Genomic DNA, 18,775 nt, shown 5'->3' with positions numbered 1-18,775 from the left:
GAACTGAAAATCTTTTAAAGTCAGATAACATTTTAACAGTAGGGAGCATCACAGAAATGTCTTGGAAATAAGTACTTCCACTTTCATACAGCAGCCATTCAGCAGAGTCATGCTGTGCTGCAGTTGGCTTTACCTCCCTATCAGTAATACATCTTCAAAGCCATAATGCAAAAGAATAACAATAATCTGGCCAGAAGAGGTTAATAAAGAGGCTCTGTGTATATTTTTTTCCCATGCATTAAGTTATTTGGACAGCTTTGATCAAGAGAAGGGAAGAGTATGCAAGCTATAACATTCACATTATACACAGGGATATGTCAGTGTCATAACTGTGCTGCACACTTTTGTTTCATTTTGGTTTTAAAAGCAAATTGAGACAATCTACAGCTATAATTCCATAAACCTCTGAAAATTTCCCGATTAATGATTGTAGAGTTGAATACCAAATCAATCTACTGTCACAAAAATAATAATGTCAATACCGTCAATAATGTGATTTTTAAAATAGAAAATATTTCTTGATTTGTTTGTTGTTTTTATAGAAGATAGTAATATACTGATAGGCAGTCCTGTTTGCAACTTGTACCTTCCCACACCACTGATCTAATGTGCAGAAAACAAGGGTAATTTTGCTATATATTTTTAGAAATTTGGACAGGTAATGAGATGCTATATACTTTAATTAAAAAAAGAAACTCGTTTTCTAGTATTTACCATAACTGATATTTGGCCTTCTTTACTAATTCCTGTAAAAATTGTTTTTCTATTGCCTCCCAGTTACTGGTTGAAAAAAAAATAATGAGAGAGGGATAAATAATGTTGATCAAATGTGACCAAATAATTCATTCATACACTGTGTTTGGTTAAAATATGCGCTACCAATCATTTAGGGAAAATGGAGAAAAGAAATTTGCACTTTCTAGTCAGTGAGGACCTTGAGAAGAAAAAGCAGTGTATAATTATAGAAGAATTAATTAAAGACAGTTTGGGGTTACATTTTCCTTTTTAAAATCCTCCTAAATTTTACAGAAGCGTATGCTTCAGAGCTGTGCAGTAAACGTTGTGTGGGATTTTATGGGAAAGTATTTTATTTCTTGCAGCAGAACCCACTGAGACAAATTTAACTAGTTAGGTGTTTTATTATAGGTACTACACAGAATACATGGACAGATTCTGGTATAAATCACAACTAAGATCAAGACAACTGCTTTAAAATTGAGTGAATGTTTCATTGAACTAATGAAACAAAAATGGGATGTCCTTTGAGAGCATAATTTGCTACATGCCATTATATTTTAGTTGAGAGAAGTAGGGAAATCCCTCTGGGTGAATAAAACTTCAAGGTATATTGGGAAAAGAATCACTGAAAATTTCAGTTTTCCTGTCTGGAGTAATGCTGTCCTCACAGATATGGGGAGGGGGGAAATAGAGTTTCAGGAGTTTTTCATTTTAAAATATATAAAAACCTTAAAAGAAATTTCACGCTTAAAGAAGGAAAAATGTTCTTTAGCTGCAATTCACTTAGTGAGTGGAATGAACTTCATTTGCCTGTGACTTCACAGAGTGCAAGAGCAAGTGCAGGCTTCAGGCTTCCCTGGGTGCATGGGTCAGTATTTCTGCAAACTGAGCTCTGCAATGTAACGTTAGGTCTTACTTCCACGTTCAGTGAGATGGATTTAAGTTACCATAGTTTCCAGTTTGCCTTGTACCATACTGGCTTATTTCAAGGACAGTTCTAGCTTCTATATGGTGCAGCACTCACTTTAGAATAACAACATGTTTCTCCAGGTTAATTTCTTAGTCTCTCTTTTTAAAATTAAAATGTAATGAAAATAGGGCAGTGTGATATTTAATCATTAGAAGATAACAACCAGCCATTTCAATTAAATGACAACTACATACATCAGTGCACATTTTTTTAAATGACACTAAAAATTATGAAATGACCAGCAACTGATGTCTTCTGTCAGTGAGATGAATTAGTGGTTTATATGGCCTGAGAAATGATCTGGAAAAAAAATAGGGTTCAATTCAATAAGGATGAGAGCAAGGATCTAGACTGAGGTAGGATTAATCTTCCGCAAAGAGACAGGATGGGGAAGAAATAGTAAGGTAACAGTTTCCCAGGAAAGAATCTGGATCACAAGCTGAGTATGAGTCAACAGTGTTCCTGCTGTGGCAACAAAGGCAAGCGCCATACCAGGCTCGGTAAACGGGAGCATCACCTGTAGAGCCCGTGAAGTGATGCTGGCGCCGTGCTGGGCCCCGGTGCCGTCAGGGGCACGTCCCCCGCCCAGCGGCACCTGCGTGCTCCATGCTGGCTCGTGCCACTTCCCTCTCTGCTTCTCCTGTTTCTGGAGGATTGTGGTGAGTGCTGCTAATATTTCACTTGCCATTTTATGAATGTTTTCTGCATTTCTTTGAATATTAGTGAAATAATTGTAACATTTCAGGTTGGCATCAAAATACGTGGAAAAAGCTAAGGAGGATCGTAATCTTCAACCTGGAAAAGAAATGGTTGAAAGAGGATAAAACAAAGGAGTGTTCAGTCACAAGCATCATGTAGAGGTTGTGCAGGGCTGGTACACATGTCTTTTCTCATACAAGAGTAAGTTTCACATAAAGCTAATAGGGACATGTGCAAGCAAACAAAAGGAGATGCCTACCTCTGTGGTAAAACAACAGAGCCTGCCGTGCTAAGGCAAGTTAGGGTGTAAGATGTTAAGGATGCAAAAATTCTACATACTTAAGGGGAAAATGGAGAAGTCTATGGAACAGAAATATTCTGTGAGTTATGAAATGGGTTTTAAAAAAAAAAGTTTTGGAATTCCCCAAGTTTCTAGTTGGAATTTAGTAGAAATTTCTGCTGAAGTATTACTGTGTAGTTGTTGGACTCTTACACTGATGATATTTGGTCTCAGCAAGTACAGCTGTCCTTACGCTTTTTATATCTCTGAAATGTGCTGTTTAAAATAGCACTCAAAGCATTTATTGCCCAGCTCTCCACCAAGCTTCATATGTATAATATAAGTGTATGTAGATCCCATACATCACAGAAGTGGCATTGCAGCACAAATGTTTTATCTATTTACAAAAATAAAACAAAAATCAGCATATTGTTTTCCTTTACAGATTTTTTTCATGCAGTTTTGTTTAGATTCAGGTTTCTTTGTGGTCTGTATTGGACCTTAAATATATTTATCACTTATAGCCTATCTTGCCTAATTTTTTGATTGAAAATTTTTTTTTTTTCCCTATCCACTTGTCTTGAATGACAATTAAGTTCTTGTTTTCTCTGCAGACACTGTCTTTAAGTTACTAATCCACCTTATCAATAACAGAGGCATCTTATCAGAAAACACTAACTGGTTTATTCACCTGTGTTATGCAAACTTCTTTCTCCATGAGTCTTCCATCTGAAAATTGCTGTGCAGAGCAGGTTATTTAGACTTTAGTGTGTAATATTTACAGAGCAGAACAAGGCCTTTCAAAGTTTAAGCAGAACACATAGAAATAAATAATAGTGATGAGTTGTTGCTGTAATTAGTGATTGGCGTATACACACAAAGAACAGCTTGTCATTTAACAATTCATTCACACAAAGAGTGCTCTTTCATAGTATAATCACCAATCAGTGATTGGTGATCTCTTTTGGGAAATAATTTGGGTTTATTTTTAGAATTTGAAGTATTTTGAAATTATTTATGTAAATGTTTCATTAAATACCATGAACTTATGATATTCTTCTGCTATTCTAAATTCCATACCTTTTTTTTTTAATGTCTTTTTCAGTTTCAGTAATGTAAGAGAATGAGTATCAAGTTCAGTAAACAACCCTTAAGAGTTTATTAAGATGTATCAGAAAAAATTACCACAATTTTCAAGATTGATCCTGTACAATGAAGATTTATGTCATTTTTATATGCTAAGTTCAAGGTCATTTGCTTCAATGAAATCTGCCCTTTTACCTTGCTTTCATGCTAACAAAGGTAATTTTTACTCTCCATGTAATAACTGAAATTACATTGCACTGAATAGAAAGAAAATATCATAGAGCTATTCTATCAGAAATTGTTGTTTCTTAACTTTTTCTCTGACTTGTAGATTTGGGGCTTATTTATACTCCAGACATTTACATCACTTTGGCTACACAAATTAGCTTTCAAATGGAAGCAAAAGTAATTTTAAGGTCCATTTAAACCCAAAGGAGGATACAGTATCCTCAGAATGAATAAAGATCACACTGTTTAAGTAACTTAAATTCCATCACAATCCTAGGTATAAGCAATTCAGAACAATATTTCCCCTGTTGACATTTGAACATAAAATCCTGTTCCTCTGAGGGAAAATACAGTAAAGTAAGTGTCAGTGTTAAGATTTTTTTTTTTTCATGATTACATAATGCCATTTTTTACTTTCATTCTTTATTTGGGCCAGACTGTTCTTTCCTTATTTTTAACTTTTCAATTCCCTTTGTTCTTTTATGATATTTTTAAAGAACTTTCCTCTTTAAATTGAGCATATGACATGTGATGTTTTAAAAAGGAAAGATCTGAAGGTCTCTGCCTACGTCCCTTTCTTGCTCACTGTGTACACTCATTATGTAACTTCATAAACTAGGGTATTGTGAATTTTATTTGCCAGACTTTTGTCTAGGAAGCTATGTGTACTTCTGAGTAAGTGACAAGGCTGAGATACACATCCCTCACTCACACCAGTGGCCCAATCCTAGCCTGTCTCATGGCTTTCTGAAATAAGCACTTTCTCCTTTCACTTTTTCCTGCTGAACCTCATTCTCCAACAGCTCTGTTTATACAAGTTGTCCAGAGGTCTGCTTCTCTGTCTCAGTGAAAACCTTTTCTGTCCATGCTTTCCACTGCCTTTAAACTGCTCCTAATGACTTCTTGCCATCAACTACTAGTGCTAGTGTTTCATCACTGTTTTTTGTCATTTGTCAGCCATATCGGCTGTGCCTGTGATCCCTTTTTCTCATTTTTGTCTGTCTTGGCTTTCAGTGAATCTATCCTCTCCCAGATCTCCCCAGTCTCTGCAGTCTCTAGTCAAGCATATCAACTGGAGATCCTTCTGCTTTGTGCAAGGATCTTGCTGGCCTGTCTTGGTTTCTTTCTTGTTCACTTCACACCTTCCTTCTGATGTATCTCATTTGTGTATGGGCCTGCTTCTGCCTGCTTTTATTCATTATGTTCTGAATTACTTCTGAGCTGAATCTGGTACCTTCCCCAAAAACACTGCTCAGCTTTGCTTTGTTGTAAAATCAAGCAGGTTAGTTTACATTATATGACTTATGCTGACACGGTCTGGGACAGAGGGAGAGCAGCTGGACAGGTTTGTCCTAGTCCTATTCAAGAACAATTACAGAGCCAACTTCCAGCAAGAGAAGTACCTGCTGTCTCCTAACGGGGACTGATGCTTGGTGCTGTGAAAACATCTCTCCTCCTTGGTTCACTATGAGAGTTTTTTACTGGGTGAAAATACACCATTCATTTTGAAAGACTGATTCTGAATTTTCAGTCATTCTTGTGTTTTTAGAGAGGACAGCTCTTGTGATTTTTCTCTTTCCCTGCAAAATCATAGTCATACTTTTTGTTTTCTCCCTTTTATCACAGTATACTCTGTCAGAAATTTTCCTATTGCTCTACTTCAGAGTATTTCTGACTTTTAAATTCATGCAGCTGTAATGACTCAATCTATCACTCGGCACAGTGGAGCTGACTGCTTAATGGGAAGAACTGTTTTAGAAAGAATGTTCTAATAAATTTAGCACAAAACAATTTTTTTTTTAATATAATATGCACACTTGTATTTTCCAGTTTTTCTTTGTTAAAGTGGGAATCCTGGCCTTCAATTAGTGTATCTGAAAATTATTTAAATGTTGTAAAAGTCTGAGAAAAACACAGATGTCTTTGAAGACATTTCTTCCTGAACATATCATACCATTCTCATTTTTGAACAAGAACATTTGTTATTTATTGTAACTTCTTCAGTGTCAATTCACCTCATGCAGATTATCATATCAACACTTCCATGGTGGAGGCAAGAGCTAGAACTCATCATCATGTGGATAAGTTGACCATTGTTACAAGTCTACTGTTTTTTTGTAAGCTTAGAAATTTAACCAGCATTCCTGCTTTACCTGGGCAGGGTTTTATATACTGGTATACTGGTTACTTGCCATCCAAGGCAGACTTTTTAAGCAAAATTTACTGGCTTTTTTTTTTCAGGTAAATGCATGCTGTCACTGTCATAGATTTTATTATTTATTATGTTTTAATGTTGCATTTTCAAAGATCTAATTCCACAATTGTATTGAAGCCCTGATTGCTTCAAACAGACTCTGTGTAGATTCAGGAGTCAAGAATGATGGAACCTTTTGGCGACCTGGGATCAATAGCTGCAAACTGATGGAAAGCGCAGAGCACTGAAGTGGAATATGTGTCTTTTGAGCTCTTCCTGTCTGAATAATGCCCTAGGGCCTTGTTGATTCACTCATAATTTTGGAAAATTTAAATGGGTGTTTAAATAAAGTAATACTTCAGCAAATATTAATTTGGTTAAAACAAACAAACAAAACTATCAAAAGTTATAAGGGAACAAAATTCTTGTTTTGAAAACAACACAAAACTACGCTGAGATTGTATTTAGCCATTGGTATCCCCATCCACATGGAAGTTTGCAATCTTGTTTAGTTTTCTAGATATTAGAAAAAAAAATAGTATTTTCTAGTCACTGCTATCTCCCTAATAAATGGGATCAGCTAAGAGTTTTAATGGGACTGAAAAACTGAGATCTATTCTTTACGGTGCTATTCTATAATATATTGTTTAATAATTGTACTTTATCTTCAAGCTATATTTACAGATCCATATGGAGATATGAAGCAGAAGAGAGGAAAATGGACATTGACCAGGGAAATACTTCTCTTCTGTTCAGGAAAAGTTATGTAGAAATTGTTCAAAAGCCAAGTGAATTAAAAAGTCATATACAGACAAATAATTATTTCCATTAAAAGATTTTCCTGCTCTGAAATGAATATGTTTTTAGCAGTTAAGTAAGATAAGATCTCAAATTTGGTAATCTCTAAGTCTGGTCTTTATTGCACTTTGGAATTATCACTGATTTTATTACACATTCTAGATTGTTATATACAACATATTTACATCTTAAAAGAAACACTGTTTCTCTCCCTGGTGAATGACTCCAGTGATTACAAAACCACCTAATTGATCTTTTATATTGTTTACTGGCTTCTTTGGTGAAAGAGACAAGCACTTTTTATGGCTTCTACATTATTTTATTATTTCATGATACTATAAGAGAAAACTGTTTTTTTAGTTCAAGGGGATCACATTTAAGCCAATGCCTCAAACTTCTCCCTGAAAGAATTCTTGTCTATAGATTTTTCAACTGTGCTATGGCTGCATGTAAGTACTTTGAGTTTCTGTTTTATTTCAATCTATTATTCGTGTTTACAAATTATGTCTTCAGCATTGAAAGCTCTGCAGAAAATCAGGAAGTGTTTGTTTCTGAATACATTACATTTCTCCCTCCCGCCCGTTTTTATTCTTTATTGCTCCAGTTGGTGCGCTGAAGCATGACAAGAGCTCAAACTCGGCAAACTTCCAAGATGTGGAGGATACGCCTGACAGATGTGTCTTGGAAGAGTCTGAGAGTCCAGGTGAGAGGCATTTAAAGACAGTCACCAAGAATCAAGTGATAAATCTGACACAGCTTTTGGGTCTGTAAAAAAAGCACATTGTAATGCTGTTTCCTTTTTAGCAGCTGCAATGTCAAATTAATGGTCACCTCCAGGGGTCACAGCGTGGAGCTGTTATCCTTTCCTCTTTCATCAAGAATTCAGGTCTTAGAAAGGATAAAGGCTTTATGACCAAAAAGAAAGCTGACACTACTAGTTCATTATAATTAGTTTTGGACTACACTGCTTACTTAATATATGTACAATGTCTGACCCTTTGAAGGAAGCATGAGATTATGAAAAATTAAAAGGACTGTATATACCGCAGTTGAATGTAGCAGTGGACATTCAAACACTGTATCTCTGGAGGAAAGCAAATTGGTGGTGTTAAATAGCTTGATTCTTTAAATCAGCTCACAATCATTATTTCATTTTAATGGCTCTTAACATTGATTCAGCTGAATACAGGAACATCCATAAAGTGCATCCTTTTTGGTGACTAAAAGATTTATCTTCACATAGTTTCATTATCTTTCTCGTTATGGAACATCTAAGAAATTTATTAAATGAATCCCAAAGGGAAACAATTAAATATAAAGTGTATCGAGTCACAGCTGATTAAAAACATTCTGGGCAACTAAATACTAAGCAAACTGTGAGATTGACCCACATATACCATATATGTAACCTGCATGTAGTCCTCATTAGTGAAAGAGTTAATCTTTCTTCACTTGATATTTTCCTTCTCTGCTTTATCTGGTTTCTGTGTACCCTCTTGCATCTTTGTGTGCTGATCCGTGTATCATATTTTTGATTCATTGTCTCTGTGGCCTGTCAGCTTAGTTAAGAGATTTCCAAATCTTGCAGCCTGTGCTGACAGGGGGCAGCTGCCAACAGTCCCCTGATCCTTCCCCAAGGAACACTGCTGAGATTTAATTTTCAGTCAAAGGGTGCAGTCTGAAATCCATGTCAGGTCCCCTAAGTCATCTCAGAACCCAGATAGGACCCATGTCTGGGGGATTATATTTCAGCACACTCCACTCCTCCAAGATTCCTTGGGAGTTCAACTGCTGTCATATACCTGATGTGAACTACATTCCATTTTCATCTTTTCCACAGAAATGAACACCAGTATATGTTAGAACAATTGAAACCAATTAATTGTAAATCCATATTCATTTTAAAGCCACATAGGCTTAGACTCAATGCTTTACAGCAGAAACCAGCATGAGATTTAGAAAGAAATAGATAATCTACTCGGGAAGAAGCCAAGTTTAATTCCTTACCACACCTACGATCTGTGGTTCATGGCACCTCCTTCAGAAGCTCTCTCTAGTTCCTTCAACAATGATTATGGGCAAAAATGTGGATTGTCCAAGTTCTGATCTGTTCTGAAGCGAGAAAGAATTAAAACAAGGTGGCACTAAAGTATTCAGGTGAGAATTAATGTACCTTAAAGATAACATTAATTTTAGCCTCAAATTAATTCTTTGTGTCAAAGTGTACGCATTTGGATGGGAGCTTGAATATCCAATTCTGCACTCTGCATATCTGTATGAAGTAATGGAAAGAATAAAAGCCTGTCAGGAGGTGAATATTGACTGGCAAAAATACATGTTGATAAAGCATCTAAACTTAAAAACTGAGTTTCATTCGGTCCATCTGACATCATTAAACCAGTAATAAACAATGAATTACTTTGGCTTTTGTTTCTGTCCATTCCTGCATTTTAAGACATCTTGTCTTATAGGTCTGAAAACCTCAGGAGATTTCACTACTGGTCTCACTGCTTTCCACTGAGAATTTGTGGCTTGGTTGTCATGGAGACATCGTATTTCTCCAAGAATTGCTCATATTGATCCGTGGACAGGCGTAAATGGCCAGGCGAATGTGAGGAGTAAAGGGGGTTGGGCAGTACTATAAAATGACCAGAGGTTATGGGTCGGAAATAAGCTCATAGCAAACACTTAGGTAAAGAGAAAGAAACAGTTTCATTTTGTTTCAGGATTTTGTTTTTGCACTTTATGCCATTGTCTTCTTTCACTATAGACTGAAAGAAACTTGTTAGTCACTTGTCATGTCAGATCTTTGGTGCTTGTCCTGACACAGCTGTCAGCCTTCCAGCTCTGTGCAGTTCAGGGACACACAACAAAGAGCTAGGAACATGAATTATTTATTGCTCCTTGTGTGGATGAAATTCTGTGATAAGAAATTAAGACACTTCTGCCAGAAGTGCTTGTTTGAAAGGAAAGATTTGGTAACATAATACATTTACTTAAAACTTACCACTTACTTTTAGTAGCAAACATTGAAACAGTAATGTGACATTCAGTTGGCTATGATTTTCTCTAGTATTTCTCAGGTGTTTTAACTTTGAATCGTATCTTGGAATTTGAGAGTGCCTGGGAGGTCAGCATTTGGTTTGGTGAAAGCTGTGACTTTAGAATCAATTTCACACATATTCAAAGTCTGGGCAAACTTATGTACTTCATTTATAAGTTTTTATTAAAATGTCTATATATGTATTTTGCAAAGTCTCTTGTGCTTCACTTACAATATGTTGTCATATGTGCAAAAATGATGTTAAGAGCTATATTGATTTTATTATCTCTTCTGATGAGGAGAAGGTGAAAATATGACAATACACCTGCAAGGAATTCCAACTATTCCTAGAAAGCGTTCTTTATTACAACTTCTAACAGAATCAGGAAGGCTATAGAGCAGCCATTAACAGGCATGTCTGTGCATTGTGTTTTGTAATAGTGAAAGGTGCAGTCTCTAACCTTGACATTAGACTGAGAGTTATTTTCAAAGTGAACTTAATTTTCAAAAATCACATAAAGCTTACTCTGCTTATTTTCCGTTCCCATTTTCTGTGTGTCTGCACATGTTCTCACTGCTCTGGATGTGGGCCTCCAGCAATTGTAGAAAAAGGCATATACTCAGATGAATAGCAGGAATCCATTGGACTACCCAAGACACCAATCTGAGATTTACCTATGATTTCTTGTGTTCAATGTGTGATCTGAACTACTCTCAGATAGGTAGTGAAACCCCTCAACCTGCACTTTTCTCTTGGATAATTCACAGTAAATACTTTTCACATGTGATGGACACAGGTAAATATCAGACTGCAGTTTCTTGTCTAAGTGAAATGGATTTTAGTTGCTCCCTTCATGTGCCTACAAGCTGCCATTATCTGTGATAGTGGCTCATGTCTATTTTAGCCCCCACACAGAGGAGATGCTGGGCTTCTCTCCCAGATGCCTAATAGTAGGTTTATCACTGCCATTTTCCCCACATGCTGAGGACTACTTCTGTTTGACATGCAAAGCCCTGGCTTTTCAAACTTGTCTCTGCTCTGGCCTTGAACATAATAATCAGATAAGAATTACAACAGCTTTTTGTAGAACCTGACTTTTAATCATAAAAGATGATAAAGAATTCACTATCCCTTAGAGGGCTGATTTAATATGAATAAATATTCCCAGCAGTGTTTGCCATTTTTTCAGACAAATTTTCTACATTTAGGGAAACTGAGAAAGAAGCTGAAACTGGATGAACATGGATGTATAAGTTAGACTTCTAGGACTGACCTATTCACCCAAGTTTTCTTGTACAATGATGGAAAATTCACACCTCCAGGGGGGCAGATCATCTTGTCCAAAGGGAGTTGCTTGAGATGGGTTTTAAGGAGATTGAAAATGCTCTGAATTTTGTCAGTCAACATCTAAGAGGATTGTAGCAGTACTTGACACAACTTGAGGTCTCTTACCTCTCATATGTGGTGCAGTCCCACAAAGGAGGGTTCTGCAAGCATAGCTCTTATGAGAAAAAGGAATAGATCTGAGCTGAAGTCACAAGAAACAACACAGGTACAGATGCCACTTGCCTCTTATTTCCCCCAACAGAGATATTGCAGTAGACTAGGCAATAGACTACTGCTTCACTTGGTAATAGAGGGAAATTGAGCCTACCTAATGGAAGATTGAGGTGGAAGCCGTAGACACAAATTACAGTGTTTGCTGTCTTTTGGATGAAAACCATGTAAATGCTAAGAACCCTATATGCTTATGGCCTTAGGTACCCACACAGTCTTTGCCTAAGTCAGCAGCTCATGATCTCTCCAATCCCTTCATTCCAAAAACGTTGCCCACATTGAATTTTTCCCTCTCCATTTTTTGACTTTTCAGGACAGAATGTAATTCTGGGTGTATGACAGATAGTGAAAATAGTGAAAATCTGAGCAGTTTTCACAGTCTTGTGTAGCTGCTTGTCCTAGAAAGACCTTGCCACGTAGCTGGGAAAGATCTCGGACTGTCTTTGAGAGACAGAACTGCAGCAACTAGAAATGGGAATGTATCAAGAATGTCAGATTCTTATTAGCAACAGTGAGCTTAAAAATACAGCACTAAAATTGTGACTACCTTGTTATCAGGCAGGTTATAATTACTGTATCGAATATTCACTTATCAGCTCCAAGTTCTGGAGAGTATGTTCTTTAATTCAGCACTGTCACCTATATGGCTGTTGATTAGTACACAGGCAGAATGTAAAAGTTAATATTCAGTAAGTTTCCAAGTATGAAGCACCCTAGAAAAGCTTTATTTTATTTTTCTGTATTTGCATCATCAGGAAAGTAGGTAGCAGTAAATGAGGACTGATTCAGGAATGCAGTGCTGGCAGTTGCTGCTGACAATGATTCATGAAGCAGGAAGAGGATGCAACATAGGGGCAGCCCACTGATCACAGGCACTGCCAGCCCCTACTGCTCAGTGACTGAGTATGAAATGTTAGTGCCTAGGAATTATCCCAGAAAGAATTTCTGGAATTTCCAATGTAGGCACACAGGAATTCTTAGTAATTTCACTGCAGTAGGTATAGTGTCACATCCTATCAGCATTCTGAGTTACTAGTATCAGGAGTTGTAAGTTTTGTCTTTTTTTTTTTTTTAATAGTAAATCAAACTGTAAAACCAGAAGACTACATAGCGAACATCAAGAAAATGTGTGTGTCTCTGTGTCTATGATACAGATAGAAAGATGATAGATAATATGATAAATTTACAAGATATCCATTAAACTGGGAAAAGATAGTGTGCTGCTTTCTTGTTCATGTGCTCATGAAAGGTGTTCTGTCTGTTTAAGCAGTGTTTCTAATACAAGTAATATTTAAAATTAATGTTGTAAATACAACCATACATCAAATAAGAAAAAATCATGAAGCTAAAACCTGATAATTGAGAGCCCTTGTCTGTGGAATTCTAATAAACCATGACAGAATGAAAATATAAAGCCTTAATAGTATAACTTCCTTTTAATTATGTTTACACCTATTGTAGGATTAATTCTGCTGAAAGAAAATATATAATTTGAAAACTGCATTTGCAGAGGAAACATAAACAGTCTATTAATTTAAACCAGAAATTATCTTTCTGCTGATCCACTGGAATGTTTTCCTTTAAAACAAAAAAGGGAAAAGAAAGACAGCTGTTCAGGAGAAAAGTTTTGAGGAACACCATACATTCTCTTGAGCTGTTTTGGGTTCCATTTTGCCTCCGGTAGTATAGAAATTATAATGTAAACACTCTTCTGGAGGTAGATTTATGGTATTTTTTAATGATAGCATGTTGGTGCTGAATGTTTTCATTCCATTATAAAAATTATAATTACTACATAAAACATTGTAAAATAACTTTTTTAAAAGCAAAATCTTACCTATTACCTCAAAATGTAAAATCATTAAGCCAGATGAATACTCTTCTTTTCCAGATGACATGAAGCCACATCCCTGGATATCTAAGGTGTGCTCCTGTAAGGTGTGTTAGGCAATCCTGCTTAGCCAAAAGAATTAGAAGATGCACCAGAACAGCCAAGAAGTAGGACGTATGTGGTGTGGACATCAAACTGCTTGTTGTATTTAGTATTGTATACCTTCAACAATTCATTTTCAGAAGAAATACCTTCCAGAAGATCAACTTCTTTTTGCTAATTCCTTGACTTCAATTCACACTTGCATCACTAATAGATTTACATTTAATCAATTAAATATAGATAGTTCTAACAGAAAATATCAAATGTTTGTTTTTAGATGTTTTTCACTAGTTTATACAGTGATCTCAATCAAATCCTACAACTTTGATTGACCATAAAACATTTGCATCAATTTTAGTATTCTTTTGTATACATCAAATCTAAATTTTTCTCTCTTTGTTTCTGAATTTTATTACCAATAACATTTTAACACTGCGCAAAACCAAATGCATTTGAAATAATTAGAAAATTTGTTTGCATTTAAATTAAGAATGCACATTTTGAATTAAACATGGAATATTTAAAAAACAACGGAAATACAAAGAATGTTCTGTTCACAGGAGACCACAGGAAATTGATTATAAATCTGGTCATGTCTAAGATGTAAATTTTCCTTTTCTAGAAATACTGCCATCACCATCATCTGTAGAAACGTAGCACCAATATAAGTTGGAGAAGCCCATTGGAGTCCTCTTCTGAAATTATATACTTCATTGAATTTATATTTGTGCTCACTGGAAAAAGCAGCTAGACACTTTTGTCTTTCAAAAAAATTATATCATTATTCTTGAAGAGTATTTGCAGCTTATTAGACTAATTTATCATCTAATGTTCTGGGGGATTTATGCTGGCTTGACAAATAATGCCCACTCACAGCCATAAACTCACTTTCTGTATTACCAATAGTCTGAGTGCTAATGAAGTCAATGGGACTTGAGGATGTGCGTTTCTGGATCTGTATCTTATGGTGGAAATCATGGTCTGATGTTATCCTTCCTAATTGTCACATCAGCCATGAGCTGCCTTAACTAGGAGAGTGAAGATTTCTTCCACATGTAAAGATTCTTTGGCAATGAATCTCTTTCTTACTTGTGAGGAAATGATATGGCTGCAGTAGAGACAAAACCAGGTTTCTGTGGTTAAACATGAAACAGACATGAGACCTTTTTTCTGCTTTTTTTATATGCCATGAGTCCATATCTCTAAGTGCAGTGTATGGCACAAAGGTCCTCAAAAACAGTAAGTGGAAAGCCCTTCCGAGAAATAGTATTTCAGTTTTTATTCAACAAAATAATATGTCATTAAAAAATAGGCTGCAATCCATAGAAGATAAAAATACTTAATGTTATTTTTCTGTAATTGTAAATACCACACAGAAAAATGACACCTTTTAACAGAAAAGTAATTGTTTTTTAAACATTTGTTATCTTTCAGAAGCAACTTTCCTTAATTTTAGCAGGCATTTTCCTATGTAAAACATATCTTTTGTTTATATAAGCTTGTATTTGAATTATGGTGACAAAACAATCTGGATGTTGAGTATTATGCTTTTATCCTTTCACTTACTGTCTGGATGTCTGGAATAATTTTACGGACTTATTTATACTTGTGCAACACAACTGAGATCAGAATATGACTTCAGCTGACTTACATCCTCTTCTTAATTTTTATGGTTAAATCAAAGCTTCAAACATTAAGAAGGTAAAAACAAAATTGCAAATATAACTACGGTAACCTAGAAACACTACAGGAGCCTTGCAGAGAGCAAAACAAACAGCAAATAAGGAATGGACCTTGCTGTCTCCTTTGCCACTCATCCTTGTCAACAGTCACCTCTAGACTGCTGCAGTAGTCTTCCATTGGCATTGAAAAGTCCATTTCCCTTCACAACAAACGTTACTGCTTTGCATCAGCATCTGCTCTGTTCATAGTGCCCAGGTAACAGATCTCCTTAAAACTATTTCTACTAGATACTTTAAAAGGTGATGTGTTCAAAGAGGTCTCATAGCTCGAGGAATTGGTGGTGTCTGTAACACCCAGCACTGCTGTAGTAGCAATTACATTTGTGCAACACAGGATTTGATTGCTTGTCTTTAATTCTGCAAAGCAGTGCACATCAGCAGACCACCGGTGCAGACAGCCCTTTGGAATGGTTTGTGCGGTGATGATTGGTGTTTGGCACATGCTTCTGTGTGCTTCGTGCTAATTATAATTATGGTGTCAGTAAGGTAAGGCAGGAACTTTTTATTAGTTCCATTTATTTCCCAGTAAAGCAAATATATTTCCCATGTGGTCTGGATGTCTTTGAAACAACCAACTTTACAGTACAAACTCAAGATAAACTCTTGCTTAGAATAATCTTTTTGCATCAAAGTGGCAATTTTGGAGCTATATACAAAAATACGTATTAACCTCCTGCAACTGTTTCTTGTAAGCCATAACTGAAGAAACCTGTCTATACTAATGCAGTCTGATATACCACTGTATTCATGCCTATGGAGATTGATTTTACAGTGAAGTTGCAAGGTAATTAAGAATGCATTTTTCTGTTGTGTTACAGTGGAGGAATCCTGCCAAAAGGAGTAATATGCTAATATTTTAGAACAGTTGTCTAAATTTTAGATAAGAGGTAAAAAAATTATGAATACCTAAACTACTTAAGGAGTAAGGTCTTTGTTTTCATCCAGAAGTCACAGGGTCCAATAAACTGCATGGATCAAGTAGTGGTCTACATAGGCAGGGCAATTTCTCCCCACTCCAGCCATAAGCTTCTGTGTCTCCTCACTTACGTTTGCGCTGGTGCTGGTGTGACCAGGCTAGGAAGAAGGCAGAGACACCGTGTAAATGTGGGACAACCCACACATGCATCAGCACTATCTCAGCACAAAATCAGAGATTTAGGGTGCTATACACAATTCTCTTTCTTGAAAATAGATTTTCAGCTTTCAAATCCTGTAGGCATTTTTTATATTATGTGCGTAATTCATTATATTATTAAAAAAAAATAAAATAAAAGGAATTTACTGGTCTTTTAGTATAAACCCAAACCAAAACTCATTGATGTCTCTTTGATTTGATGGATTTTGAATTTTTCAAATGATTCATACTTGCTAAGTCGTCACTGTCCTAGATTCCTGCCAGGAAACATCCTTAAACTTTGAACTGTTCATTTATGGCTACAAATCCAAACATTATATTTTGAAATCTCTTGTGCTAGTTATGTATTTAAATTTGATTGAAATCAGCTGTTTCCATTTTTGGTTTGCATTTTGTTGAACAGTGCTCTTCCCCAGTCCAGTGAAAGAAGTTCTGAAAGCAAATTGGTATGGAACTCGAAATATATATATGAGATTCGGTATTTCTTTTTAAAAAGAGACACTTTAACAAAACCACTACGTAACAGGGGTACAAGCTCCAGACACCACCAGAAATCTAGCAAGGGAAATGATTTTGCAAGTCTGCCTGAGCTGAAGCGTTGAAAATTCAGGAAGGAATGGGACAGATGCAATAAGCAGTATTACCTCTCTCTGGGTTTTTACTCCTTTTGAAAAAGCCTGTTCTTTGAAGGCAGACTGTTGCAGCGAGCTCTAGCACAAATCTCAAAGTCATTGTGCCAGTGCTGAATAGCATTGCATGCACATTCCTGATGGGGGATCTGTGAAGACAAAGTCCTGCTTCTCAAAGTGAGTATTTCTGCTGATTTTTGCAGGCCATTCTTCTTGCATGAGAAAAGTATGCAGAGAAATTTCAAGAGCTGGTCTTCCCCTTTTCCTTCCTCATAGGGTGTGCAGTCTGAACTGCTAGGCAAGGCTCTTAGAATTATTATTAGAGTTTGAGTTGGGTCATAATTTGAATTCCTAGATCCCCAAAGTGAAAATTCATCAGTCTTACGTTTGAAGAAGTAATACTGAACTTGGATGCAACATAAAATTCACACAATAACCCAGGATTGTCTTATTGGGGATCATGGGAAGCTTGTTTCTTGAATGACACCTGCTGGAAAGTCTAAAGTGTGTCCAGGAGCTGTGCTGCAGGACAGAGGCATGTCATGTAAAGACTACGTTTCCCATCTTCCGATGAGTCTCTGTCCTGGATATGGTTTGATGGGTAAGTACAAATATAGCTGTCAAGGTGAGGCAGTGCAAGTTGCTAAACAATATTAAACATTATGAAACTTAACAAACGTCTTCAGAGGGTTTTTTTAGAGTGGACTGTGCATTTGGTAAAATTCTTACACAGTACAAATTTAATTGCACTTATCTTTTTCTTTCGTATATTTCTAGAAACCTTAGCTTGAGAAGACAGAGTTGTGCAGCCTAAATTTACATTGTGTCTTGTAAACATAGGGATAAAAGCTCATTTTCTTCCTCTGGCAATACTGTCAGTAAGATAGCTGTGAAAAATAACGTCAATGAAGTAGTATATGTTGTTTTATTAAGTGCATTATTCCCTCTGTTTTTACAGCAATTGAAAGATTTTTTTTTTTAATTAACATTTAAAAACTTAATACTCTGCTGAAAAATATTAATATCCAACACTAGTAAAATAATAATATTTTCCTTACTTATTCTCAAAATTTATCTAAATAATTTGTAAATTTCTTAATAATAAGGACCCAGGGCAATTGTACTCTAACTCATTATGAATTTTCCACACAGAAACTCAGGGTAATAAAAGATTCTGTTCAGTTTCAGAACTTTATTTTCTCTCATCACACTGGCAAACAAACTTACAGCTGTGGCCAGTAAATGCAACACACATATTTTTGTTGTTTGTTTTGGTTTATAGTCTTCCTGCCATGTAGATGGCAGCAGCACTCAAGCCTTGAAACTCACTCCAGCTTTTCCTTGAGTTTATTCTGAAACACTATCTTTAAGAATATTATTGTTGAGAATGAACTGAACGCATGATTACTTTAAATATGGATATCAGTATAGTTATATATATGTTTAAAGAAGCGTGTAACTTCATAATACTCGTGTTTAAAAGGCAATGTGTCATATCTGTCTATATGAATATAGATGCCACTATTTGGTTTTTGTACATTATGACATATTTTCTTTGTATAAATTACATTGCTAGTATTTTTTTTTCTACTGTGCTAGGTTTCAGGACACACAGAGTGTTTCTGCAAGTTCAAAAATGTTACGATTTACTAGGATATTTCCCACATTTGTTTCCTTGCATAATGAGAAGCAGCTAGCAGGTGCTTGGGCAGGGAAGCTGTAGACTGTGTGCATCCTTGTCG

General features: G+C 36.0%; 1 protein-coding gene across 1 annotated transcript in view; it reads left to right on the top strand.

Annotated features, from left to right (window-relative positions):
• WDR72 (WD repeat domain 72) overlaps positions 1–13,606 on the top strand; it is a 111,769-nt gene extending 98,163 nt beyond the window's left edge. Inside the window, exons 18-19 of the mRNA XM_032999274.1 lie at positions 7,598–7,696; positions 13,486–13,606. Coding sequence (XP_032855165.1) covers positions 7,598–7,696; positions 13,486–13,541 — 155 coding nt within the window. The 3' untranslated portion in view covers positions 13,542–13,606. The remainder of the gene's footprint in view (positions 1–7,597; positions 7,697–13,485) is intronic.
• Positions 13,607–18,775: the final 5,169 nt, after the last annotated feature.

Source organism: Tyto alba, unplaced genomic scaffold, assembly GCF_018691265.1.
Source record: "Tyto alba isolate M040663 unplaced genomic scaffold, T.alba_DEE_v4.0 Super-Scaffold_41, whole genome shotgun sequence".
Classification (NCBI taxonomy): Eukaryota; Metazoa; Chordata; class Aves; order Strigiformes; family Tytonidae; genus Tyto; species Tyto alba.
This window is presented reverse-complemented; position numbering and strand designations above follow the sequence as displayed.